The 27919-nt window shown below is 34.1% G+C and overlaps 2 protein-coding genes and 1 pseudogene across 4 annotated transcripts; 1 reads left to right on the forward strand and 2 right to left on the reverse strand.

Moving 5' to 3' along the window:
• The first annotated feature begins 2901 nt into the window (after nt 1-2901).
• On the forward strand, nt 2902-4523 carry PEX11A (peroxin 11A). The gene has a single exon (XM_016335565.3). It carries the CDS (start codon nt 3015-3017, stop codon nt 3849-3851), a length of 837 nt encoding a protein of 278 aa, XP_016191051.1. The 5' UTR covers nt 2902-3014; the 3' UTR covers nt 3852-4523.
• A 3553-nt stretch (nt 4524-8076) lies between these two features.
• LOC107631958 (PPPDE putative thiol peptidase family protein) lies at nt 8077-11089 on the reverse strand. Of its 2 annotated transcripts, XM_016335564.3 has the most exons (5): nt 10901-11089; nt 10144-10216; nt 9673-9913; nt 8877-9164; nt 8077-8620 (listed from the first exon to the last, which is right to left on the reverse strand). In XM_016335564.3, exons 3-5 carry the CDS (start codon nt 9881-9883, stop codon nt 8358-8360), a joined length of 762 nt encoding a protein of 253 aa, XP_016191050.1. In that variant the 5' UTR covers nt 9884-9913; nt 10144-10216; nt 10901-11089; the 3' UTR covers nt 8077-8357. The 2 variants fall into 2 exon arrangements, with proteins under 2 accessions (XP_016191050.1, XP_088365480.1); XM_088509354.1 differs by lacking the exon at nt 10901-11089 and having other exon boundaries at nt 10144-10277.
• A 10057-nt stretch (nt 11090-21146) lies between these two features.
• Nucleotides 21147-27471, reverse strand: LOC107633996 (uncharacterized; annotated as a pseudogene). Its single transcript, XR_015907671.1, has 11 exons — nt 27106-27471; nt 26648-26882; nt 25122-25213; nt 24966-25042; nt 24601-24644; nt 24465-24507; nt 24162-24260; nt 23583-23696; nt 23079-23242; nt 21710-22955; nt 21147-21591 (listed from the first exon to the last, which is right to left on the reverse strand). The product of XR_015907671.1 is annotated as an uncharacterized LOC107633996 (transcript).
• Between the last annotated feature and the right edge of the window lie 448 nt (nt 27472-27919).

Raw genomic sequence — 27919 nt, forward strand, 5'->3', positions numbered from 1 at the left:
CCCTTTTTGCTGGGGTGTTTTCTTCCTGAATCCTCTGAGTCTTCTTGAGTCTCAGACTCGGAGGTAGAAGTGTCAATGTCAGTAACTGTTTCTGTCTCCGAAGACGATGTTGGACTCGCCTTCCTTTTTTTGTTTTTTTTATTTCTTGTTTTTTTTTTCTTTTTTTTCTTTTTTTTTTCATTTTTTCTCTTGCTCTTGTCTCCGCCATCTTCACAATCCCCTGAAACATTAGATATTTTAGCTAGCAGCATTCAGGTAAATAAAATACAAGCAACATATTATGTTTACTTACCAAAATTTCCTCTCTTTCTGCAGTCATTCTTTCCACCAATTGCTCCTTAGTCCAGTTGGCAATCCAAGGCTTTGGTGATCTTTCAGCCCTCTTCTTGCCTTTGTTTTCAGAAAGATGAAAGTATATTATCATCAGGGCAAAGAGGCAGCCATCAATTGCCTTCTTCTTCTTCTCCTGGTAGTCTGTGATGCCCTTGATCAAGAAGGTCAAAACATGCCCCCCCCCCAGTTTCTCTCCGATATGCCGTCCATCTTAAAAATTGGGGCCAGGTGCACGGGGGATATTTTGTTTATCGTCGTTGGCAAAAGGAACGCCATATGTATGTAGAGGATGAATATCCTCTTGAACATCAGGCGTTCCTCTTCGTTGCCAACGCCGATTTCCATCATTTCATCGGTAAGACTTTTGAGGGTCTTACCCTGGAATCTTCTATAAATTATTTTGTCATCATCAGAAATAGGGGTGCACATGGGTCGGGTGAAGCCGGGTTTGATGCGACCCAGACCCCGTCCGAAATATACACCGGGTCTATTTATTAGACCCGAACCCGATCCTAGACCCGATGAAACCAATACACTTTCGGGCCACAATTATACCGGGTAAAAACCGGGTGAAAACCGGGCCGTTAACATTATATTACGTTGATACCTTCTTGTAAGCTAGCATGTAAAAATATCTAAATTTTCAAGACTCCAACCATTAGTTAACATGGTAAAATTCACTTAGAAAAATATAACAAGAACCAACCCTTCTTCAAAATTAAAGCATAACCACAATCAATACTAAAGCATAACCACAATCAATACTAATATTGTCTAATAATACCAAATATTTAAATCAATACAAATAACACAATCTTATGTATTAGTCTAAAGTCTTATGCATTCTAAACATAAAACATTAACTTATAGTCTTATAATGACTAATAACACAATATTAAGGTTTACAATACTTAAATTCCACATAAAAATAGTCATGATCCATCACTAATAACACAAAATATTAATTGTGTATGATGACCGGGCCACCGGGCCGACTTCGGGTGACCCGAGCTATGGCCCGGACCCGACCCGAAATAATGACCGGGTCTATTTTTGAGACCCGTACCCGACCCTAAACCCGATGAAATCACACCAAATTAGTCCCTAAAGTGTTCGGGACCGGGCCGGGCCGGGTCATGTGCACCCCTAATAAGAAAGTTGCTTATACTCAACTTTCTCAGGAAACAGATTTCCTACAAAAAGGAAAACAACAAAGTATCAAAGTCGGTTCAAATACACCCAAGCATCAAACTTAAATACACCCAAGCATCAACTTAATATACACCTATAATTTTGAGCTAGTTACCTGTTGCATTGATGCCAAGCGCATCACCTATTATTTTTGGTGTTATTTGGAAAGAACCATATCCTGTCTTCAGTTTGTTCTCCCCAAGTTTGAAGTTGTTTGTCAGTTCCCTTAAGAGTTGGTGATCCACCCTGAGTGGTGGGATGTGCATCAACCCACCGAATCCGAGATCCCTCACAATTGCCTTCTTCTCCTCAGTCATGTTTCTGAACTTATCACTCAAGAGATGTGTGGCACACTTAAGGTCTTTTGTTTTGTTTCTTGCTGCCATTTTCTCTGAAACGAAAAATACACCCAAAGACATCAGTACGATACACTCATATATATGAGTCAGATACACCCATTGATAACAGTAAGATACACTCATAGATATGATTCAGATACACTCATTGATAACAGTGAGATACACCCATAAATATGATTAAGATAAATCCATTTATATCAGTCAGGTATCACTCAAACATGCTTCAATATCAAATTAATTGAGATCTCAGTAAGATACACGCATATATGAGTCAGATACACCCATTGATAACAGTAAGATACACCCATATGTAAGAATCAGATACACCCGTTGATAACAGTGAGATACTCCCATAGATATTATTCAGATACAGTATCCATATATATCAGTCAGATATCAGTCAAACATGCTTCAATATCAAGCCATATTACAAGTTCAAGCAGTATACACCCCCAATCTACGGAATAAACCCCCAAAAATCAACAACAATAGCAGGAGAACTTAGAACAAGAACGTAGAACGACGTAGAACTTAGAACAGTGTAACAAAGAAGCAAGAAGTAAACCCTAGAAGAACGACGTAGAAGAAAAGTAAAATATACAGGAATCTTAACGAACTTACGTTGAGTATTGTTGCTTTGCTTCAGATTCTTCACGGAGAGTTTGATGGTGTTTTGATGGAGGTTTCGAAGAACGATTTGTATGTTTTGAACTTTGATTTTCGCTCGAAAATGGAAGGGTTTCCTTGTTTTCGAAGCGTTTTGAGAAGTGGAAGAAGTGGAAGAAGTGGAAGAGTTTCCCATACGTAACGGTTGTAGTGTTGAGCGCGTGATTTTGACGCGCCATGTTGTCTCTCTTTATGCGCGTGGCTTCTATTTGGGCTGGGCCAACTTGTAAGCTTGTAAGCTTGTATGTGTAGCCCAGCCCTTAATTTTTTTATTTATGTTGAAAATTCTTTATTAGAGTTCGTTTCATTTTATTGATTAATAAATAAAGAAGTGGGTAACGCAAGTGTTGTTTATTTTGTTAATATACTGGTGCCGTGTAAGGGTGTAAGAAGAAATCGTTGCATCATTTGCCACTCTTCCCAAATTTCGGAACACACACTCTTCCCCGAACTTCAAAAAAAAACATGTCTTTCCAATCTCCACCACCACCATCACCGCTCCACCCGACCCAAAACCCGAACCAACAAAAAACCAAACCTGAAGGAGAAAAGAAGAGAGACTTCCTGACTCACCTCGAAACCTATCTCGCCAAACGCGACGGCGTCGACAAGCTACTCAAGATCTCACGCTACACCTCAAAACTCATCCTCTTCACTTCCTGGGCCAAGGCCCAACCCCAAGCCCATAACGGCCCATCTCTCTACAACCGCCTCAAGGCCTTCGAGTCCAGCGTCGGCATCAGCCGCAAGTCCCTCCGCCTCGGCAAATTCGTCCAAGACCTCAACGCGCTCCGTGCCCTACAAAAACCGCGCGTGAAATCCACCACCAGCTCCTCCGATCTCGACTTCTTCCTCTCCATCGTCGCCTACGGCGGCGAGGGAATCTACTACTTCGTCGAGCAGCTCGTCTGGCTATCCAAATCGGGACTCATCGATCCGAAACGGTCGCGTTCGTTTCAGAAAATCAGCGCGTGGTGCGAGTTCGTAGGGTACTTCGGTAGCGTGGCTTTGAAATTCAGGGATTTGAAGGTGATCGGAGAGGACGAAGAGTGCTTGAAATCGACCGTTGAAATTGCGAGTTTGAGAGGGGAATGTTGTGAGGTGGAAGAAGAGAGGTTGAGGAAGGTGAGGGAGAAGAAGACGATGAAGAAGCTTTCGATTCTTCAGGATTTGGCTGATTTGGTTATGGCTTTGGATGATATGATCGACGGCAAGGGACCGTTTTCGGGGCCGGTTTTCATGGCTTCCGCCGGGTTGTTGTCTGCTCTCATCAGCACTCACAAGAATTGGAAATCTTGTTAAACTTCGCCGGTTACATCAAGTTAGTTAGTTAGTTAGTTAGTTAGTTACTGCATAATCTGAATTTCAGTTTACTTGTCTAGAACTGTTGAGGAACTTGTGAATGCAGATTCAAACACGCTTGTAGCATGTAGCATGTGAAAATTCTACATCAATTCCGTAATAATTGTCGCTTTGAATACACTAAATTCAATGATGTACCAAATTTTTTCGAAGCTACAATTACTGCGAAACTGATGGAGTATTGCAGATGAGGATGATTGGCTTCTCTGCATTCATTTAGACAGGATGTAAAATTGCCTTTGTGCTTCTCTGTAGAATTAAATTTAGGAGGGTAGTGATTAGCTTATAATCAAAAGCTTCCACATTTTTTTGGCGGGTGGGTTTGGTATTGTGGACAAAGATGCCAATTAGTTTGATTGGCAGCTCATTTGAGCCGAACTTGGGAGTTTGGTATCACCGAAAAGGAATAAAATGTCCATACCTATAGACTATAGTCTTTGAATAATTGATAAGTGCTCCAAAATTTGGTAGTATAAATTGGTTTAGGTGCACTTTGTTTATTTGTCCATTTTTTTATCTTCTTGTACTTGTTATGTAGTTACTAATGTCATGAAATTAATTTTCCCAAAAGTTTAAGCAAATAGAAGAAGACACATTTGCCTTATTCTGAAATACTTTGATTTTTTGGTTAACGTGGATCGAACTTTAGACTTTTAGGTCATAGAAGCTATGATACTATGCTATGAAATCATTTCTTCCCAAGACTTAAGCTGTTAAGAGGAGGTACATGAATAGTTATATCTCTAATAACTAACATTGTTCCAATTCTCTGTAGTGGTTTATTTTTGCAGGGTTTTTTGTGTGTGTGTCAATATTGATCAAACTACAATTTTCTCAGCCTTCATCAACTGGCATTAATGGTTTAGATTTTCAGAGAGGTTGGGTTAGTGTCAAATCTTGTATGGTTAGAGTCAGAGACACAGGGTATAGCTATAATTATATAGTAATCTTTTGTCTGCTGTTGGAGATGTATTGTGAAATGTTTCAGACTTGGTAAGGCACTTCTCTTGAATAGTTATGTGCTATGTTTTTGCCTAGTAAGTTTACTTTCTTTTCAAGTTCTTTCTTTTACCCATTATCTGCATGATTCAAGAAAAGAAAACTGGTTTGCTAGGTTGCATATAGTAGGATAAATACACTAACAGAAACATTGCTTCCTGCTATATATTTCTTTCATATTGATGTATATCTTGTGCATTTTTATGTAATTCAAATAACACTTCTGAAGTTTCAACACTATAACTTATTGTTTATGGTTGTAAAATGATATTAATGTTTCATCGTTTGCACAATTTGTATCTAAATACATTGATCCAATGATGAGCAGAAAAGTGGCAATAATAGATAAAGGGAAAAGAGAACATACAGAGCATCATATTTAGATTAGATTGGATCAGTTATGGCAGTTTATATTTGAGGAGTAAATTTATTTTCTAGTATGTGTCAAGATGTCTAGTATAATATATTACCAGCCATGAATTATTTATTCGTTTTTGTTTAAGAATGTGAGACTCCATAGCCCATGCTGCATCTTTATCCTATCCTGATAGGACTCTAGTGCACTGTGCCACCTTTATCTTCTCCTTTTTATTTTTTAAATTTTTTGGAAAATCATTGAATCATATAGATAGAAGCATGTTTATGTAGCAGTTTAATTCTTGCGATTTATTATAAATGCTAGATAGTGCTGATATAAACTCAATTTTGGAATGCTTTTCTGTTAAGAAAATTGTTCTTTGAACATTCAAATATCGTACACTTATTTTACCTTATTGCTATTAGGTATTAACATTATCAAACACCTAATGCAATATGCCAACGTGACAATTAATATTAAAAGAGTAAACTTTTATAATTTACTCTTTAGAAATAATGGGAGTTAAATTAGTCCTTTGCATCACTAACAAACTGGATTAACAACAATTTCTTAATACTTTAGATCATCCTCCAAGTATTTTCTTTAGATGAAAATTGAAATAATCGCAAAGTTATTGTGCGTAAATTGATGACACCATATTATTATACTAGTGAATAATTTTATCCATTGTTATGTCACTCCTTTGTGAAGGAGAATTAATGTTTAACTTTAGGACTAAATGGGATGTAAAATTTCGCAAAAGTGATTTCAACAATATTGTCATATTGTGAAGAAGTAGAAAATGTTTTCACGAGATAATTAGTTCTAGATGTATAAAGGATAATTTTTTTTATTTTTCCACAGAAATTTTTAGTTGTTTAATGAACTCTAGTGGCATAATCAAATAGTTGTCTTGTGTGTATAAAAAAAATCAATCACAAATTAATTATTACTTATAGAAATACATATTTGGGATCTTATAAATTTTTTTATAAAACATTCTATTTATATATACTAAAAATCAGCTACTAAACTAATTATAATATATTTGTGTATATAATATGTATTAGAATAATCAAAATTATAATTGACTAAAATTAAACAGCAATATAATAAAAAATTATAAAATATCAAATACATATTTTATAATATGCAGTAATATTGACTACAAAAAATTATTTTTCTGTATTTTTTTTTAAATATCCATATTTAGTTCTTGCAAAGATGATAAGATTGGAAGATAAATTATATAACTTTATTTGATTAATTAGTTACCAATTAATTCGGACAAGAAGTTAACCAAAGACAGCAATAAAAACTGGATAATGGTTCACATCAATTGCAACTGAAATCTGGTTTATATTCTTTGAAATTATAATTTCGTGCCACTTCACAAGAAAGTGTTTTACTCTTAAGAGACTTATTTTATAAAATCAAACATAACATCAAACATAAGAAGTAAAGAGCAGTTAACATAAAATTAAAGCTAATATCCTCAAACATCTTGAGGAATATTAACAATTAGAGAAAACAAAAGTTAATTATCCAATTCATAGTATAATATTAATATTCTTTTCGTACGAGATTTAGCACACATTACTCTCTTACAACTTTAAATTTTAGATATCTTTGTACTAAAAAGCTGTCATTATAGCATTAATATTCTTTGCGCATACATCCCCTTCTTTATTTTTGTTGGCACGGTCCTTTTGTTTATCAGAGTAATAGTTAGCAACCATGTGATCTTTCTTTGTTCATTTCTTACTAAAACATTCCTTACTAAAATATTTTTGTCATGCACTTCTCAAATTACATTGGTCACTCTAATATTTTAAAATACCAAATATATATGTATATATATGGTCATCCAAATATATAATTATATACATAATGGTTAGAGTTATACTACGTATATACCAAAATCAGCCATCAAAGTCAATCATCATCCTTTTGTTTATCAGAGTAATAGTTAGCAACCATGTGATCTTTCTTTGTGCATTTCTTACTAAAACATTCCTTACTAAAATATTTTTGTCATGCACTTCTCAAATTACATTGGTCACTCTAATATTTTAAAATACCAAATATATATGTATATATATGGTCATCCAAATATATAATTATATACATAATGGTTAGGGTTATACTACGTGTATACCAAAATCAGCCATCAAAGTCAATCATCAGTGTAAAATATATGGTGAAATACAAATACACATTGAAAATAAATTAAACTACACATGTATTTATACACAAATACATTGGTAGTTAATTTTAGTGTACAAATAGCATTTCTAATGTTGACATCATATTGATTAATATATATTACAATTATTAAAAATTATATTTTATTATAATAGATATTTAAGCTTTAATAAATAATATTTAATGAATCAAATACCACTTAAAAGTTTAATTCAGTAAAGGAAAAGAAAAGAAGAGAGAGTTTATAAAAACATTTAAAATTTGTTATACATATTCTTGTAAAAATATAAAGATATTGATAATTAGATGACAGAAAAAAAAATAGTAATAATAACATAGCAATTCTTAGTGATATATATTGATATGTTAATCCGTTGATACAACAACAGATTGTGTAGTAAAAAGTAGATCTATAGTTGAGAAAAATCATGTTATATAATTACTTTATCATTCCTTTATTGTGATAAGGTAGATAAATCATTTCTCATGCAAGTACTATTATCTTTAACCAATCATCTGTTTTGTCTTTTTCCTAAGTAATTTATATACTTGTATCACACGTGCAAGTTGAAGATAAGAAGCCAAACACTAATGAAGTTTTGATTTGTTAGTTTCTCCTATAACTCCAAATAACTATATTAATGACACAATTCAGCACAAGCATTACCAAAGTTACAAGAATACTTGAAATTAAGGGTAGAAAAAAGAAACAAAAGGGAAATGAATTTCAAAGAAGAAACTACTTACAAAGATTCCCACATACATGGGTTTGGCTCCTCTAAAGAGGTAGCATCCACAAAAAAATCAACGGTTCGATCCGGTCCGGTCCGGTCTGGTTCAGTTGGGTTCATACAATTAACACATTTTTCTAGCTTTTCAAATAGTTACCTTTCTTTCAAGGAACGATTAATGGACTTCCTGAGTTCCCAGGAGGGCCATGAAGATGACAAGCACCCTCTAATGGGTGACTGTAGAAATAGCGAAGACGTCGACAAGTGCTTTTGGCGCATTGAGATTGAGGACAAGCAATTGAAGGAGCCTCTAAGCCTTCTCTTTTCACTATCATGGGGTAAGGGTTGATAGCTAGGATCATGCCTCACAGATGAAGTTCTTAGTGCTTGTGGTAGAACACAATTGCATATTGAACCTGCCACAAGTTCAACAAAGATCATATTAATATGTCAACAGTATCTTTTTCCGGGTATCAAGAGTGACTGGTGTATTAATAGTGTTTTTGATGATCTATTTAACTTATGGTAGAAACTCAGATGCAGTTCAGGTGAAGTTGATAGCTGAGGTTCGTTAAATGATTTGACATATTTGACTAAATTATCGACTAACACCTCTCAGTTATCAACTTGACATGAAGTTCTCCGTTAACTTCAATATTGTGTTTCACATACCTAACTTTGCAAGTCTATTTACCCATTTTGGGATTGATTTGCCAGTAAGCTTGTAGCACATGTCCTTGCAGAAGTGGTTGCAGTTCTTAAGAATTAAATGATATGTGTCGCCGTTGTAGCTTGCGGCTTGGCGTTCCATGAACTCCCTAACTTGAACAGGATCCAAAGAAGTGGTTCCTATGAATATTGACTTCCGAAACTTGAAGCCGGGGCACTGCCTTGGTTCAACCTCAAAAACACCACTTGATGGGTAGTCATGAGCTCCAAATGCATATTCCACTCCATGAACTGTAAGATACACTTAAGCTTCATCAGATAACACAAGAATATCAAGTGTATTAAATTAAGCTTTTGGGGACGACTCGAAAACCAAGACATATATGTAAGGCAGAAAATTTGTTTTGAAAATGCTAGCCAGAAAATTGTGAGGGACAAATCCATCTATTTTGAAGTTATAGGAACAAATTTGAGTGCTCTGCTGCACTCTCTAGTTTCCTCACTTACTTATCAGGATAGAAAAGTTGGGAGAAAACATGTGAAGTGATAAACGCTTTCGAGTACCAGAGATGGGTCAAAGTTGAATGATCATATACATTGATTCAAGAATGATAAGCTAGTCAAGTGATCATTTACATACAGTTGTCTTCAGGAAGACAATAGATGAGAACTGTTAGATAGTTTGACTAAATTGTCATCTAACATTTCTCAACTAACTTCGAGAGTGGTCACCATTCAATTATATATCATTCATAACATTCATGAGAAAATTTAAAAGATCAAAGTTTATAAGCTTCACCTTCGACACCAGAGTGGTAGATACCAAGACCAGCCCAATACATGTAACCATTCATGGGTGTCAAGTCATAAACATTGAGATAGACCGGCGTTTTCGCCGGTCCACAGCTAGCCGAATTGACCTTGCGAAAAAGAGAAAAGCGCATCGCCGATTTCCCTTTCAAATGAAGAGGCACAATAGATTTCCATCCTTTCTTAGACTTCAATTTCATCTTTCTGTTATGCGAACACTAGCATAATACCTGCATTCGAATAGTAACAAGATCTGAGATTTAGACATTCCTTCTTTTACTTCAGATCATAAACTTATTTGCTCATTTTAATTTTTTAACATTGTGTTTTAATGTGACAAACTTATCAGCATCCATCTAGCACAAGAAATACAAGTAAAGGCGCCTTCGAATTTCGAAGGATACACATTTTCTTGAGAAAAAAGCATTCTAAACAAAAGTAATATTCAATTGAACTTCACCTCTCAATTCCCAGGAACCTCTGAAGAAAAATTTCCCCTCTTATCTTGTGTTCTTCCTGTATAGCTTCTTTACCTGGAAAATTCCACAGAATGAAACAAATTCACTCTATTTGGTTAAAAGATTATTATCAAAAGGAAAATACCAACAAATTTTCATCCTTTCCTAATAATTCAGATAGAATAAGCTCTAAAATATTCATGATTCTCATTACAAAATACAAAACACAAATGGCAACTAACTTAGCCAACACTATGATGCAAAAATGAGCTCTTTTTTTTTTTCTTTTATTAATTCAAAAACAAAAACAGAAAAGAACCTAAAGTGTATATATTTCTCAGAACAGTTGCAAGACAGAAACCAAATTGGGTAGGTCAAAAGTTCCAATTTTGAACATCAGAAAACAAAGGGCAGCAACTCAGAAAAATTGGAATAAAAGATACTCTAAGCTGAGTTTCAGATCTAACACAACAGTTGAAAGTACAAAGAAACAATCATGTCACTGAAACATTCAACACAAAAACAAAAAGTGAAAAAAAGATCACAAAACCTTAGGTAATAACAATGCTAATAATGCATAACAATAACCACAGTTATCCAATAATCAAGAAACAAAATTAAAAGCAGAAAAACTGTTACTAATTACAACAAAAAAAAAAACAAAGCAACCAAGTGAGAAATTAATTAACATTAAAAAAATAAGATAGAATGAAGAAGATAGAGGAAGAAAGGTGAAAGAGGAAAGTGAAAGGAACTTACAGGAAGAGATAAAAAGAAGGATGCCATTGAGAATGAGAAAGAGAAAGAAAATGGAGAAAATGTGAGAATAGTGTCAAGTGTTTTGAGATGTGGACATAAGTGTGTGAACTGTGAACTGTTGAAAGGTGGCGTAAGAATTAGATCACAACAACAACAAATAAAAAGTGTTTAGTTTTAGTTTCAAGTGATAATTTAAAAGTGTTTAAGTGTTAACAAGTCTCTTAAGATTCAACTTTCAACTTTCAACTTTCTGCCATTTTCAACAAGGGCAATTTTACGGTGTCTATGAGTTGGTTGTTAGAATAAATTAATTTCAATATCCCAGATCATCCATATCGAATCATCAAAAATATAACATAACATAATGCGGAAGCGTACCTGAATTCATAAACATGAATCATACGATCGAAAAAAATTTAGATCTTGTGGTTCTTTCGATCTTCCTCAACCAAAGCCTTCTGTATTCCTAGGAGGCTGAACTGCAACTCTTTTGATGGGGAAAGAGCAACAAAGGCGGCTTTGGTATCTTGGGGACCGAAACCCTGTAGGCCTATTTATATTTGAGCATGGCACCCATTAAACCCTTAAGCCCAAATAAAATAGTATCTAAAGCCCAAAAGATAATATATCTAAAATCCAAAAGATAATTATCTAAGGAACAAAAGATAATATCCGGTTTTATTCTCATTTAATTCCAAATCAAAAGTAATAATGACTTATTCAATTAGCATTTAAAACAATAAATGAGATCATCATTATATAAGTCATTTAATTTGAAATAGCATAATTTGTGATTATAATTAATATATGTATTGCCCACAAATAAGTTAGGAAATTAAATAATTTCCTAACAATCTCCCACTTGGGCTATACATATATTATTTCTTGACATAATCACATCTTTATAAACTTTATGCGCGCATCTGAATGCTATTTCTCTCATTACTTTAACAATCTGGTCCGTCTCACACATTAGATATGGAACTACCGCAGCTTTCATCACATTAAATGCCGTGACTAAACCACGCCCATCACCATCCTAATATACTCAACGACATAGATCAAATTTGGATGAGTAATATGGAAATTACATGCTAAGTGATCTCATGCATGTCTATTTCCAGCTGGTCCAACTTTATTGAGATCAAACACAATACAAATATTGCAAAATAAACATTTCACATAACATGAAATAAACCATCAACTTAATTCTGCAGAAAAATAACTCAATATCTGTCATAGGACATATAGCATAAACTCCCACTAAACCAAGACATCACAACTATTGACACCCATCCGAGCAGTGTGCTCTTGAAAAACTTTAGGGGTCAATCCCTTGGTAATGGATCTGCTAGCATATACTTTGTTCCTATATGTCCTATGGAAATCTGTTTTTCTTAAACTTTCTCCTTGACAACTAAGAACTTGATGTCTGTATGCTTCGATTTTGTCAAGCTCTTATTGTTATTGGAGTATAGTACTACTGACTTATTGTCACAAAATATCTTTAACGGCCTTTCAATGTCATCTACTATATGAAGCTTAGTGACAAAGTTTCGCAACCATATGCCATGAAATCGGAATCAGAGTACCTAATAATCTCCAAATTTTCTGATCTCCGATAAATAAGCATGTAATCCTTTGTTCTCTTTAAACAACGCATTACGCATTTAACAGCTATCCAATGATCCATGTCTGGATTGCTCAAGTATCTACCCAACACTCCCACTATAAATGATATATCGAGATGTATGTAGACTTGAGCATACATTAAATTCCCTAGTGCTGATGCATAAGGTTTATCATGCATTGTTGTCTTCTTAAGATCATTTTGGGGCATTGCTTGAGACTAAACTTGTCTCCTTTAACTACGGGTGTGTCCATTGATCTATAACTTTCTATGACATATCTACTTAAAATCTTTTCGATATAGTTCTTTTGTGACAATCTAAGAATACCTTGAGAGTAATCTCTTAGTATCTCAATTCCTAATACAAAAAGAGGCATCACCAAGATCTTTCATTTCGAATTTGTTCGATAGAAATTTCTTAGTTTCATGCAACAAGCCTATATCGTTGCTGGCAAGTAGAATGTCATCAACATATAAGACCAAAAAGATATATTTACTCCCACTGAACTTGCGGTATACACACTCATCTATGATATTCACCTCAGAGCCGTATGAGGTAATGACTTGATGAAACTTGTGATACCATTGACGGGAAGCTTGTTTGAGACCATAGATGGATTTTCTCCTTTCTCTATTGAATCTCCTTAATGACACTTCTTGAGGTTGTTGAGCTTGCTGTATGGATTGGGATTGAGGAGGATTCTCATTATTTTTCTTTACTGTAGCAGTATCTTGAGCAACAACAATATTCTCATTGTTCTCTTGTACTGTAACTGAATCTGTAGTAGGATTCTCATTATGCTCTTGTACTATAACTGTATCTTGAACAATAATAGGCACAAAGACCTAATCATTGTCAGTTACAGAATCCTCATCAAAAGCAACATTCCTAATATTTCCTTCCCCCCAAACTCAACATCCTCAAGAAATCTCGCATTTTCCATTTCAAAAATAGACCTTGATGCAGGATTGTAAAACTTGTACCCCCGTAAGCGCTCAGCGTAACCAACAAAGTAGCAACTAATTGTCTTTGAGTCCAATTTTCTTTCATGCGGCCTATAAGGTCGCGCCTCAGCTGGACATCCCCAAATATGCAGATGCTTTATACTGGGCCTTTTTCCAGTCCAAATTTTATATGGGGTTTTGTTAACTGCTTTGCTTGGCACCCTATTAAGGATGTACACTGCGGTCTTTAAGACTTCTCTCCAGAGTGATTCAGGCAAGGAAGAATGACTAATCATACTTCTCACCATGTCCTTAAGAGTTCGGTTCCTTCGCTCTGCAACACCATTCATGCTAGGTTTGCCTGGCATAGTGTACTGCGGAACAATACCACACTCCTCTAGGAAAAGAGCAAAAGGCCCAGGACGTTGCTCACCTGAACCGTCATATCTTCCGTAGTATTCACCACCACGATCAGATTTGACAGCTTTGAAAGACTTGAAAACATCCAAGGCTTGGGACTTTTCATGAATTAAATATAGATACCCGTAACGAGAGTAATCATCTATGAACGTAATAAAGTACCGTTGTCCTTTCCAAGAGACAGTAGGGAATGGGCCACATATATCGGTATGTATTAGTTCTAAGACATCTTTAGCTCTCTCGGCACCTAATTTCCTTTTGTTTGTCCTTTTCCCCTTTATGCACTCAATGCAGACTTCAAAGTCCGCCAAATTTAGGGATCCGAGAATTCCATCCGACACGAGCCTCTGAATTCTCTGTTTAGAGATGTGGCCTAGGCGTTTGTGCCATAATGATGCCGAATTCTCATTCAGTTTTTTTGTTTTGTACCCGTTTGCAGTATTATTATAGGAATTTAAGTTAAGCCTACATAGATTATCCACCAAATGACTAGAGAAAATATTATTTGAATTGTAAAAGAGACTGACTTTATTCTCTCCGAATGAACAAAAATAACCTGATTTGTCCAAACGAGAAACAGAAACCAAATTTCGTCTAAATGACGGTACATAAAATGTCTCTAATAAATCCAAGTAAAATCCACTCGTGGAACATAATCTAAAGGTTCCTATAGCTTCGACTGCAACTATATTGCCGTCTGCCACGTAGATGTATCTTTCAGCATCACTTGGCAGTCGGCTCCACAGGCAACCCTGCATAGTGACACTAACATGAGTAATAGCAGCAGAATCTACCCACCAAGTATCAACAGGTGCATAACTTAAACTAGCCTAAGAACAAACGAAAGTAAGAATTATACCCTTCTTTACACGCCAAGTGGCATATTTGGTACAATCCTTCTTCATGTGTCCCACCTTCTTACAGAAGAAACATGTTGAAATTTGATCCTGTTTCTTAGCCTTTTTCTGCTGAGAAGGCGCATCCGCATTAGTATCACGCTTTCTTTTATACTGAGAAGATAAAGCCATGTGAGCACTGAATTTCTTAGTAAAGAATTTCTCAACATCCTTTAGGAACTGTTTGGCATCTTTATCCTCAGTAATTGAGCCCGAAACGCCTCAGGAATTGAGCGTTTCATGATCATAATGCTCATTCGATTGGATCTCTCTCACTTCTCTATTTTAACCTCATTGAGATTTTCCGGAGTGGAAGTGGGTTTCTCCTCTCGAAGAGCTATATCCAGATCCATACAATCGAGGACAATCTCCACGGTATCCTTCCAAACTTTAAAGTTTGAACCATTCAGCATAGGAATACTGCTAATTTGCGCAGAAACATTAGTGGCTAAAGCCATAGTTTCCGGATTAGAACAAAAAGAACATGCAGTAAATATTAGTTAATTAATGGGTAAAAAATCCATATTGAGATATCTAGTACAACATTAATTTTCAATCATTGCAGTAATCAAATATTGTCAAAATTCCTGTCACACATTAAGCCTTTCTTTGGACCGACTTAATACGCACATGGAAACTTAAACTTCGCAACCTATTTATTACCGCATATATTTTCTATTAATTGGCCAAACAATAACTTTCCTTTGGGTCGATTATTGATCGCATAATTAATAGAAAATAAACAAAAGTGTACAATGCTTATTATTTGGCCAAACAATAAACTTCCTTTGGGCCGATTATTGTTTGCATAAATAATAAGTATTACTTTATTCTTAGTTACCCAAATATTTATTTACCATTAATATGTGTATGTAATTCGGCCAAATATAGGCCTTCCTTTGGGCCGACCAATATTCGCATAAATTACATATCACCATATTCCTTATGTTTTGAATAAATCAATTTTCAAAAAAGAGGCTACTTTGGCAGCATAATGTTCAATCAATTTATTTCAAAACTAAATCTTTATAAAATATGTAGGTATAATAATCCAAATTGTTACTAATTTCCTTATGTAACAATTTAAAAAATATTTAAATCGCAAAATGATTTAAATCTTAATGGTATCTTTTTAGACCTTTAAAAAAAATGATTATAACTCATATGCCAAAAATTCTCGATCCATTAAGATTAAAATTAATCTTTATAAAATTGGTGGGTATAATTAATCAAAAATATAAAAGTTTAACAATATTTTATTTTCTATTTAAAAAAAAAATCAATTTACTGTTTATTATATAAAAAAAAAATCTGCCAAACTAAATAAAAGGCAGACCTTCTCATAAAATATATATACGTAACCATATATATCCTCAAAGTATAACCAAATAATGATATATATATAAATGATGGATAGTATATATACACATATATATTCAAAAGCAACCAAAACGGCGATATGTTACGTTGTATATGTGGAACAATACTAAATACATATACACTAACCCACACAGTCGCACAAATATAATATATATACATATATTCTTATATATGTAACATCGTAACGTAATGAGAAACATATATACATCGATCCATATATCAATTCAGTAATTAAAAAAATAAAACTGAATATTTTCGATGATTAAATTATGGATGGCTCTGATACCACTTGTTAGAATAAATTAATTTCAATATCCCAGATCATCCATATCGAATCATCAAAAATATAACATAACATAATGCGGAAGCGTACCTGAATTCATAAACATAAATCATACGATCGGAAAAATTTAGATCTTGTGGTTCTTTCGATCTTCCTCAACCAAAGCCTTCTGTATTCCTAGGAGGTTGAACTGCAACTCTTTTGATGGGGAAAGAGCAACAAAGGCGGCTTTGGTATCTTGGGGACCGAAACCTGTAGGCCTATTTATATTTGAGCATGGCACCCATTAAACTCTTAAACCCAAATAAAATAGTATCTAAAGCCCAAAAGATAATATATCTAAAATCCAAAAGATAATTATCTAAGGAACAAAAGATAATATCCGGTTTTATTCTCATTTAATTCCAAATTAAAAGTAATAATGACTTATTCAATTAGCATTTAAAATAATAAATGAGATCATCATTATATTAGTCATTTAATTTGAAATAGCATAATTTGTGATTATAATTAATATATGTATTGCCCACAAATAAATTAGGAAATTAAATAATTTCCTAACATTGGTATCTAAATTTTGCCTAACTTATTTTTTGCAGTAAATTTTGATTTTTTAAAAACTATTTATTGTTATATCTTTTAAATTAAATATTATTTTTTAACTTTTTTTAGTAAATAGACACCACCTTTTAAACACTATAGCATTCACCTTTCAACAAATACCAATCTATTTGGAAGAAAAAAAAAATATAGAATTATTATTTTGTGTGCTAATTATTAAATAAACTTTTAGTTTTTTTTTTAAATATATTTTTTATTTTTAGTAACCAAAAGATATCAGTAAAAAATTATCAAAAAATATTATTTTTAATTTTATTTAATATATTCTATAATAAATAAATATTAAATAAAACAAGTTTCAATTATTTTGAGCTGATTGTTTTTGTTTCACTAATATTATCGATATAAATAACACTAAATTTAAAAAAGTATTTTTTTTTAACCATAAAAGAATTATTAAATGATAATGAGTTAATGACATAACAAATTATTAAATATTAAAGTGATTATAAGAATATGTTAATTTAGTATGTAGAATAAAAACAAGTACATATAACACGTTTCGGAAATACATAGGTATATAGTATAGTGTTGCTATCTTACATGTGAAAGCACAAGTAATGATATTGCACTCAAGTTTACTAAGAAATTAAAGGGGTATGTGACATGATTAGTGATCATTATTACCTTAGATCCAACTACTTTCATAAATTCTAGAGTGTTATCATATTGTTATTATTATGGGTTTGTGAAACTATTGTTTGGATAAATACTTTAATTATGGTATTTTTTTTTATCATAATGAAAAGTGAAAAATGAGTTTCACTAACAATAATATAGTTTTAATGTTAGGGTAAAGTACTAAATTGGTCCCCTAAGTTTGGGCGTAATTCTGTTTTGGTCCTTAAGGTTTAAAGTGTTCTATTTGAATCCAAAAAAGTTTCATTTAACATCAATTTAGTCCCACAGTGAGGTCAAAATTAAATAATTAACAAAATGTTCTACATAACAATAGTTTAAGAACAAAATCGATAATCTGGAGAATAAGTACAAGCTCTAGAGGCACAAAATTAACTATTGATGCATCAATACATTTATTTATTATTTTCTTTTGTTTTATAGAAAATATTTTATTTATATTATAAAAAAATAATAAATAAATATATTGATGCATCAATGGTTGATTTTATGCCTCTGAAGCTTGTACTTGTTCTCTATATTATCAATTTTGTTCTTGTACTGTTGTTATGTATGACATTTTGTTAATTATTTAATTTTTACCTCACGGACTAAATTGATGCTAAATAAAACTTTTTTGGATTCAAATAGAACACTTTAAATCTTAAGGGCCAAAATAGAATTACGTCCAAACCTAGGGACCAATTTAGTACTTTACCCTTAATGTTAAAATATTTATATAATTTTCCATTGTCAAATTTGTTTACAGAAATAAGGTGCAAAATCATTATTCAAATGGAAAAATGTTACGATAATGATTAATAACAAAAATTAATGTTAACAATAAAAATAAAAATTGAATACTAATAACAATACAACTCATTTATTTGTTGAAATAAAAAGGTCCACAAATATAATATTAGAATTAGAATGTGAAAAGTGAAAACAGCTGCACAGCGCAACTTCCACTGTGTTTGTACTTGTGTGTAATAAGAAAGTTATTATAAAAAAATGTAAAATTTAATTTTTAATGTAATTATTTTATATTTATTAAAATAAAAATTTTAAAATTTATTAATAATAATTTTAGCTTGTATTTTTAAAGTACATGTTAATTAAATCTTGAAAAATATTATTTTAATTTCAAAATAAGTTTCGTGCAGACACAGCAACTATGCACACAAACCGAGAAGGGAACACTAGCACTGAGTTAATTAATTCTTAATTATAATGAACTGCATATTTCGATTTCAAATTAAGCTACTGTTTTTTAATGATGTAATAATGTTTTTAAGGTTAATGTTTACTTTAGTCTTTGTATACTATCACTTACTACTGATCACTAGGTTATTATGTTTAACCTTTTCTTTTTTATTTTCCAAACATTAAATGTTGGATTCAATCAAGTGTTTTTTTTTTTTTTTTTAAACTAATGTGTGTTCTTATTAGTAAAAGAATTTAATTTTTTTAATAAATATATTAAAAACTAAATTTTATATTTTTTCTATAAAAAAACTTTTTTTAATTGATAACTTTAAATGTGCTCTATCTAAATCCCTTTTTGTCTCTGAATCTCTCCCCCTTTTATCCGTATTTTAGAAAAAAGTATGATACAATTTCTAAAAACTATTAAAAAAAAATAATAGAAAAGTAATTATTTGGGTAAAATTAAATAAGTACATAAATATTTTTTTCTATATAGGCAAAAACTAAGTATAGAAAAAGACAAAACGTATTTGCCTTTTTTTTAAAAATATATATATATTTAGAGGCCTATCATAGGCTCCTTTTTTTTCATATAAGTAAACAAAATTGTGATTGAAAAATGATTAGAAAAGAACATTTGATATAATTAAATTCACCTTAAAATAATAGAGCATTTATATATATAACATAAGAGACAGGTCGTAGCAAAAGTACTTGTGTGGCATTACTCCATTGTTTTTAGAATCCACGAGGGTCATGTGTTGTGTTACCTAGACAAATTAAATTCCCTTTTATCATTTCATTCATCAATTTTGGTTCAACTCTCGTGTTCACTAATTGCAAAAATACATTATTATAACACGTCCCATCATTGAATATTGTCATTGGAGAATAAAACTATTTGTGTTTTCACTTAAATATTAAGTGTAAAGTATTGTTTTTATCCCCAATGTTTGGGATAAATTCTATTTGTGTCCCTAACGTTTAAATTGTCCTATTTGTATCCTTAACGTTTATAAAAGTGATTCAATGTTATTCTACTATCAATTATACTAACAAATCAGATTATATTTTTCAATTATTCTCACTTGGATGTATTCATTCTCAATTAGGTTTCACTTGGATGTGTTCGATTTTAATATTATACCCACTATTTGTGTTTAGATTCAATTATATTCCTAAAAAAGTGAATTATGTAAGTGTTGTAGGAATTAATTTTAATATTTATGAGCTATTTTACAGAGTAGATCATTAATTCTATCCCAAATATTTGTATTCTAACTTCAAGAAGAGATTTTTAAAACTCAAACTAAAGCATTCATGATGTGTAATTGACGGCAGAATAACATTGAATCATGTTTACAAACGTTAGGGATACAAATAGGACGATTTAACCGTTAGGATATAAATAAAATTTACTCCAAACGTTGGGGACAAAAACAATACTTTACTCATAATTTAATTTCTCATGAACCATGAAACATAAACACTTTATTGTATTGCCATGTATTTTTAACATAATACTCATTCGATCCGCGTGTTTGTTATATTCAACTGTATCTTAATAAAAAAATAAAAAATTTTCTATTAAAAAACACTTGATACACTTAAATATCAACACGTATTTAATTTTATTGTTAATATATATTATTAAAATAAATTTAAAAATAATATATATTATTATTTATTAAAATAAAAAATATTTTAAATATTTTATATAATTAAAAAATAACATTAAAACTATTAAAATATTATTTTATATTTTAATATTAAAAAAATAAAAATATTATTATAATTTATTTAAAAATATTATATATATGTCATTGTGTCTTATAAAATTTTAAAATTTATGTATTTATATATTCTTTATCATATTATGTTGTGTGTGTATCAATATTCTAGCATCATAGTTTATGAAAGATATAATTCACAATATGACATTAGAGTTTCCATTATTAAAAGATTAAAAGTTTGATCTTATAATATCTCAATAATTTAATTAGATCTAATTCACGTAACAAAACCCAGTAACGATGCAAAAATTTAATTAATTCCAGATTTTCTACTAGAGTATACATATATATATATAGGTGTTTGCTATGGTACGATGATAAATTAATACGTACCGATACGTTTAAAATGTGGACAAATAACAATTAAACAAGTGGAATTTATTTTCCACGTCAGCATTTAATTTTTTTTTTAAATATATAATATATCACCACTTTTACTAAAACACCCTTTTAATTAAATAAAAATAAAAAATAAATTTTATTTAATTTTAATAAAAAGACTTAAACATCCTTCCTTTATTTGATTAGACAAAAATACCCTTTAAATACTCCTATCTTAACAGCTTCTCCCCTAAACCCTAGCTTCTCCACCACCGCCGCAAGGACTGCAGCCGTCCGTCGCTCTCAGGCACTACCATCGTCGTCTGGTCGTCCGTGCTTCTTCCTCCTTCAAGAATCGCAGCTTCTTCTTCCTCGACCTCGGCGTGTCAGTTCCTGGTATTCATCTGCTCCATCGCGCTCTTGCCGCCGTCCGTCGGGCGCTCAGTCACCATCGTCTTCGTCTGGTCGTCGCAGATTCTTCCAACCCACCACCGTCTTCTGAGTTGTGTTCGTCGCCTGGCCTCTGTCTCCGTCACGATTCTGCCCCCCTCTTCTTAGAATGCTCCGGAGTCTATCGTCTGAGGGAACACTCAAAACTAATGACTTTATGATCTACTCATAAGTAGGAAACTGCAGCTGAATCAATCTAAATAACTTACATAACCTTAAAATAAATAGAAAAAAAAAGGTACAAACCATATCAACATTGCATGCTTTTTACAACAATAGAACTTCACTTGCGCCCTCCAACCATGTCAGGTCCCATTGTACCTGACATGCCGGATGACGTTCCACTATCAGTCATCTTCACCCTTCCATCTGTGTTTCCAAAAACATTCAAATCTTCAAATAGTCTGTAAGATGGAATAAAGGGCCGTTGTCCGCTGCCGGTACTGCCTGGGCTCCTTTGGCCGAAATTTGCCCCCACAGCAGATCCAGCACCATTGGAAGGAAATGTAAAAGGCCCTGTTGTGTTGGCTTGAGGATTGGAGAACGAATTGGTAGGAGATAAATGGTTTTGATAGTTGGGATAACCCGGTGTTGAGGCCCATGGTGGTGGAGGGTAACTTCCCGGGTACTGAATGTGCTGATTTTGAAATCGTTGCTGCTGTGGTGGAGCTTGAAAGTGCTGTGGTGGAGATTGTAACTGTGGTTGGGGTGGGGATCGGACCTGACCCTGGAAATGTTGGGGTTGAGGTTGGGCCTGGAAATGTTGGGGTTGGGGTTGCAAATGTGCGTGTGAGGGTTGATACTGTGGTGAAGCGCTATATTGAGGATGCTGGGACTGCAACGGTGGCTGAGTTTGTTGTTGGAATGGTTGTGATTGCTGGAACTCAGTTTGTCGATTAAGTGATTGTTCGGATTCATACGAGGGTGGGGTCTGCAAAGGTGGCTGATTTTGTTGTTGGAACGGTTGTGATTGCTGAAACTGAGGTGGTTGATTATGCAGTGATTGTTCGGATTCATACGAGGGTGGGGTCGCAGCCTGGGAGCGGGACTGAGACTGGGGTTGATACATCTGTTGCTGTGACTGGACTTGAGGTTCCGACAGCGATTGAGGCCTAGCCCATGGCGCGACATAACTGTTGTATTGCTTATTCCCAGGATATGTTTGGGGAGCATTAGAATACCCCTCTGTTGTGGATGGATTGGCTGCTTGATGCATTCCTTCGACAGAGGTTGCTGATGACGTATAATTTTCCTGTGGAGTCGATGGTGTGAGGGACAAAGTGAGGCTCAGCAAGTCAATAATGTCCTGATCCTTTCCAGTACTAACTGGTGCAGGTGGATCGGGAAGAGCTAATGCATTGGATGGGACAGTAGTTGAGGAATCTGCCACATGTGATGTCACACTCATTGACGCCGCCGACTAGGATTCACAGCTTGAAGCATGTTACTCAACAGGTCCATAACATGGCGCATGGATTCCAAGCTTGACAAACTATGAATTATAAAAAAAATAAAAGAAGACAAGGAAAAAGGAGAGATATTTTAGTTTACACAAGTCTGGTGACAGAGGTCAGCACCAGCGGTTGGCAACATAGTGAAAAAATTGAAATTTCACCTCAAAGTTTCTATCTCTGTTGCCATTGTTTCGTCAAGTGTTTTTGAAGAACCGCTTGGCATCCCATATCCAGCATGCATACTTCCTGAAGATTGATGGGTAGGAGGTGGAGTAAATATTGGAGACGCATCTAAAGAACGCTTTGGAAACACTACTCCCGTTCGCTGCCATTTATAAAGTCCAAGAGAGTGTGATGGATATGAAATAAAGGTCATTCAATTATTAATTAAATGTACCTTTGGCAGTTGGCCTTACATATATCAATGCCATCTACATTTGAAATGTAAATTGATTGCATCGAAGGGAATAATAATAGGTTTAGCAAGGGGAACAATTCATGCTAAGCTTTGTAAAAGTTATATAACCCAACCATGAAATAGAAGAGAGGAAATACCCCCAAAATGTCAAGTTAATATCAATTTTCAGTCTAGCATTCAGCTCTGCATGTACAACTATAACGAGGCATGATAAGACTTTTTCAAGAAACTCTGTTGATATAGTTACCTTCAATTCCTCATATGCCCAATAGTACTGAGGATACTTTCCACCAGGCCCGCCAAATGCCTCTTGCCATGAGTCCAGCAATACTAAAATTTTATCCCTCACTTGCATATGTGCCTAAATTATCATCAAATGAATTTCAAATTAGACAAGATTAACCACAGTTAAACAGCATTAATTCAAGTTGCCTCCAAGATGTTGATTGATTGGATATATCATCCTACATCCAAATAGCATCAATACTAAGATTGTTTGGATAGGTGTACATCATCTATGTTTTGGTCGATCAATTAATCCAAAGAGCAAAACCTGAACAATAGGAGCTTTTTACTTTGCTATGAAATACGACCAGAAATATTAATATTTGAGCCAATAAGACAAGAAAGAGAAGTGAATTAAGTTGATGTCAAATTATTTGGCAACTGAATCAAACTACATCATATTGATGGATCAATTTTACTAATAGACCACTAGTTCATAGCAATAAATACACACTCACCAAGGGTCAATAATGCACAAGTGAAATCACATATGCAACTTAAATAAGAATGATTCTCAAGTTTCTATCTGACACCACCTTACCTTCTTCCTTACAATTTTGATCATCTCATCCAATATGTTCCTCTCAGCAATTTGAAAGTGGACCTGATCACCATAATTCTTCAACATTGTCTCCAAAAGCTAGAAGAAAGAAAATCAGAAACCATAAATCAAGCTCCAAAACAAATAAATTTGACATCAAGTACAACAGAATACAGAAACAATCAAGTTGATAAGTCTACCGCATTAAATTATATATATAAAAGGCTCAAAAAGCTGTTGAAAATCAGGAACTGTTAAATTATATCAAGACAATAAAACTACACTACAAGTAGATAAGTCTACCGCATTAATTGCTTGCTGAGCTTTCAAGGATTCATGATGAGAACTTCAAGGAGAAACCAGCAACGTATTAGTCTCTCAAATTACCCATAGCACAACAATTTCTAACTACAATGGGAAACAATGAAAATGGAAATACCTTGAGAGAATAGCCATGTTAAATGAAGAGAATGACTTCAGATCCTGGAATCAAATAAAGCATATAAGAGACATGAAACTAATAACCACCCAGAAAGACAATTTAAGGAAAATGCTTGATCATCACCGTAGTCCAAATTTATCAGAAAATGAAAATAGAATTGAAATTGCAACCAAACAGGCCCTAAAATCCTGTTTTCTGATTTCACTTTTTCCTTCACAAATCTTAAAAATAAAGAAGATTGAAAATAAAAACTGAAAATAGAAACAGAAATGCCAACCAAACATGCACTTTCTTTCCCCTAGAATTCACAGACACACCCTAATAAAACACAATAAAACTCACACAACCAGCTATCTACATACCTGTACTGATCTATTGGATAATAATGAACCTAACTTCTAAGAAGGGATTGTAGAAGATGATCAGCAGCCCCATTAACCTGTCATTGATAATAAGAATAACCAAGGTCAGATATGTACTAGTAGACCATTATCAACAAGCTTGAGAGAGAATAAAACCTTCCAGGATGGTGAGTCAAAAGCCAAGAAGACAGCTTCTTTAAATCGATCCTTATAGCGGAGTATTGCCAGACCGCCAAAAGTGATGCCAACTGATAATATTTTTAATTGATAAACTCTTATAAACTGATAAACAAAACCAGTCATTTAACATCCAAAGGAAATGCTCAAGTAGGGCTAGTTCGAACTACACATAGATCCAATCCATGCCCTGAATTTCACAAACACTAAAGTAATGCATCAAAGCAAAACTCCATGAAAAGAAACATATCAATAGCATCACAGTCACATTAATCGCATTATTTGACTTTTCTAAAGTCAAAACCAATCCAAAACATATTAAGATACATAAACAGCATACAGACAGAAAATTCACAACCACCTTCTTATGCAAGGAAACAGGCAAGCATTGTTTATAAGCCTAAACCAGTACAAGTCATGTGATGATAAATAAATATTTGAGCCTTAATCATTTAAAGAATCATTTAAATATTCGAAGCTCAAGCGTGGCTGCACGATGGAGGAGAACGACGTTGCGACAGTGGCATCAAATAATTAATACAAGAAAGAACAAGAAGAAGGAAAAAAATCACCCTAAGAAGAAGAAACGCATAATTGGCACAATTTATCAAGCATACAAATAATAAATATTCAATCATCTACTTATCTAGTTAATTCAATTCATCTATTTTTTTTTTGTTAAAAACAAAGATGAAAAAATTATTTTTTCTAAAACAAAAGATTGGTCATAATCAAGGTCCATATTCTTGTGAGAACTTGTGTAACGCTATAATTTCACTTATTAAAGCATGCCAAACATCTCTCCACATTTCACCTCCCAAATCAATGAATTCCAGTATCCTACTATTTGAACAAAGCATACTTATTGTGAGCAGAAAAAATGGAAACAGCAGAGTCAAAAAGTGCAGACCCTAAAGGCCCAACCGTTGCATTCTCTACCTTTAATCCTTGTTGTGTAAGATCCATTCTCATGGCTCTCTTCTCTCCCAATAAGTCAATTACTGGAATGTGTATTTGAAGTTATCAATAGAAAAAGATAATGATCCCTTTCTCCTTGCAGAAGAACTATTCTAAACCCCTCCTTCTACTCATAATGAACAAATAGAAGTTCTAACAAACTTTTAGCAAAATTTTCAGCATAATTTCAATAAAGATTAATAAGATTTTCAGCTAATCACTATTTTAGCAAAATTTAAGCACAATTTTAACAATCCAATAGCCTTAGGTGTTTCTTAGTTGAAAAAAAATCCAACAACAATACAATATCACAACAATACAATCCAATTACAAAATCACAGTAAACCACAGCAACTCACTCCAACCCAGTAATCTCAAGTCTCCAACAGTCAAAATTATTCAACAATTATTCAATTCAGTAACAAGTCCACAGATTAACTAACAACAATTATTCAGCAATTATTCAACCAGTAACAACAGCAAGGTTCACAGATTAACTAACAAGTAACAAGAATTATTCAACAATTATAGTTTAAAAAAATTAATACCTAGAACTAAATGCCAGAACAGAGCAGAGCAGATCAGTAGCAAGAAAGGAACAGGGCACGACCGAAGGGCTGACGCGATGGAACAGAACTGGCACCGTCAAGACAGTGGCTGCGCGACGGAGGCAGAAGGCGAGGCCGGCGACGGTGGCTGGACGTTGAGGAACGGCGACGAGAGATGGCTGCTTCGGTGCTTCCTCCAAGCTGCGTTCGAGTTCTCTTCTGTCTTCTCTGCGTTCTTCAGTGTGTTCGTTCAGAGAACAGAAAAAGCAATAATCAGAAAAGCATATAGTTCCCTTATGTTCGCGAGAGAACAGAAAAGCAATAATCAGAACTACTTTGGTCTAACATTTCAATTATCACATTATGCCAAGTTAGAACCAAAGTAGATGGCATTGGAAAACATGCTAATAAGAAAGAATAGAAGAACTTTATATATAATAGCAAATCGTGTTCTTTACTTGCAATAGGCTATCGAGTGGTCCTGGGTGAGTGGGTGGTCATGGCCTGCTGGGTGCGATTTGCGAGTTGCGAGGGACTGAGGGTGGTGGTGGGTGCGACTTGCAAGCGTGGTGCCGACCTGCTGGGCGCTGGGCGCTGGCTGTGTGCTGCAGTGCTGGGCTGCTCTGTCCGCGAGGAGGTCCTGGGTGGGAGCAGTGGAAGGGCTGCGCTGGGAGGAAGGTGGCGGTGGCTGCGAGGTGGTGGGAGGAGGTCTCTCACCGGCGATGGGAGTTGCAGAGAGCGAGGCTGTGAGACCTAGGGAGTAGGGAGAGAGGGGCTAGGGTTCGTTTGGGAGTGGGGCTTGGGGGAATGGCCGAATGGGGGTTACTGGGTTAGGTTTAGGTTTCATTCATTTTGGGGGAGGAGGGGTTTGGTTTTTTTTTTGTTTTTTACCTGACCGGTTCGGTTCGGTTCGGTTGGGTTTTCATTATCAGAACCGGTTTTTGATTTTCGGTTTTCTTCGGTTCAGTTGATCGATTTAGTTCGGTCCGAGTCGGTTTTGAACACCCCTACTGGTTAGGGTTCCTCTAACCAACGGCACCATTTTGAGCAAATTTTAGAAAACCGGTCAGATCTCGGTTCGGTTTGACCGACCGGTTCTCGACCGGTTCGACGGTCCAACAACGGTTTCTGAATCTTTAGGTTTTGATCTATGACCGATTCGTTTTTGTACCGGTTCACTGTTCAACCGACCGGTTCGAACGGGTTTTCAGAATCTTGGTCCGAACCGCTTTTCCCCTCGATTCACGAATTGACCGGTTTGACCAGTCAATT

This window comes from Arachis ipaensis, chromosome B3 (genome assembly GCF_059453495.1).
Source record: "Arachis ipaensis isolate K30076 ecotype BB chromosome B3, ASM5945349v1, whole genome shotgun sequence".
Taxonomy (NCBI): domain Eukaryota; kingdom Viridiplantae; phylum Streptophyta; class Magnoliopsida; order Fabales; family Fabaceae; genus Arachis; species Arachis ipaensis.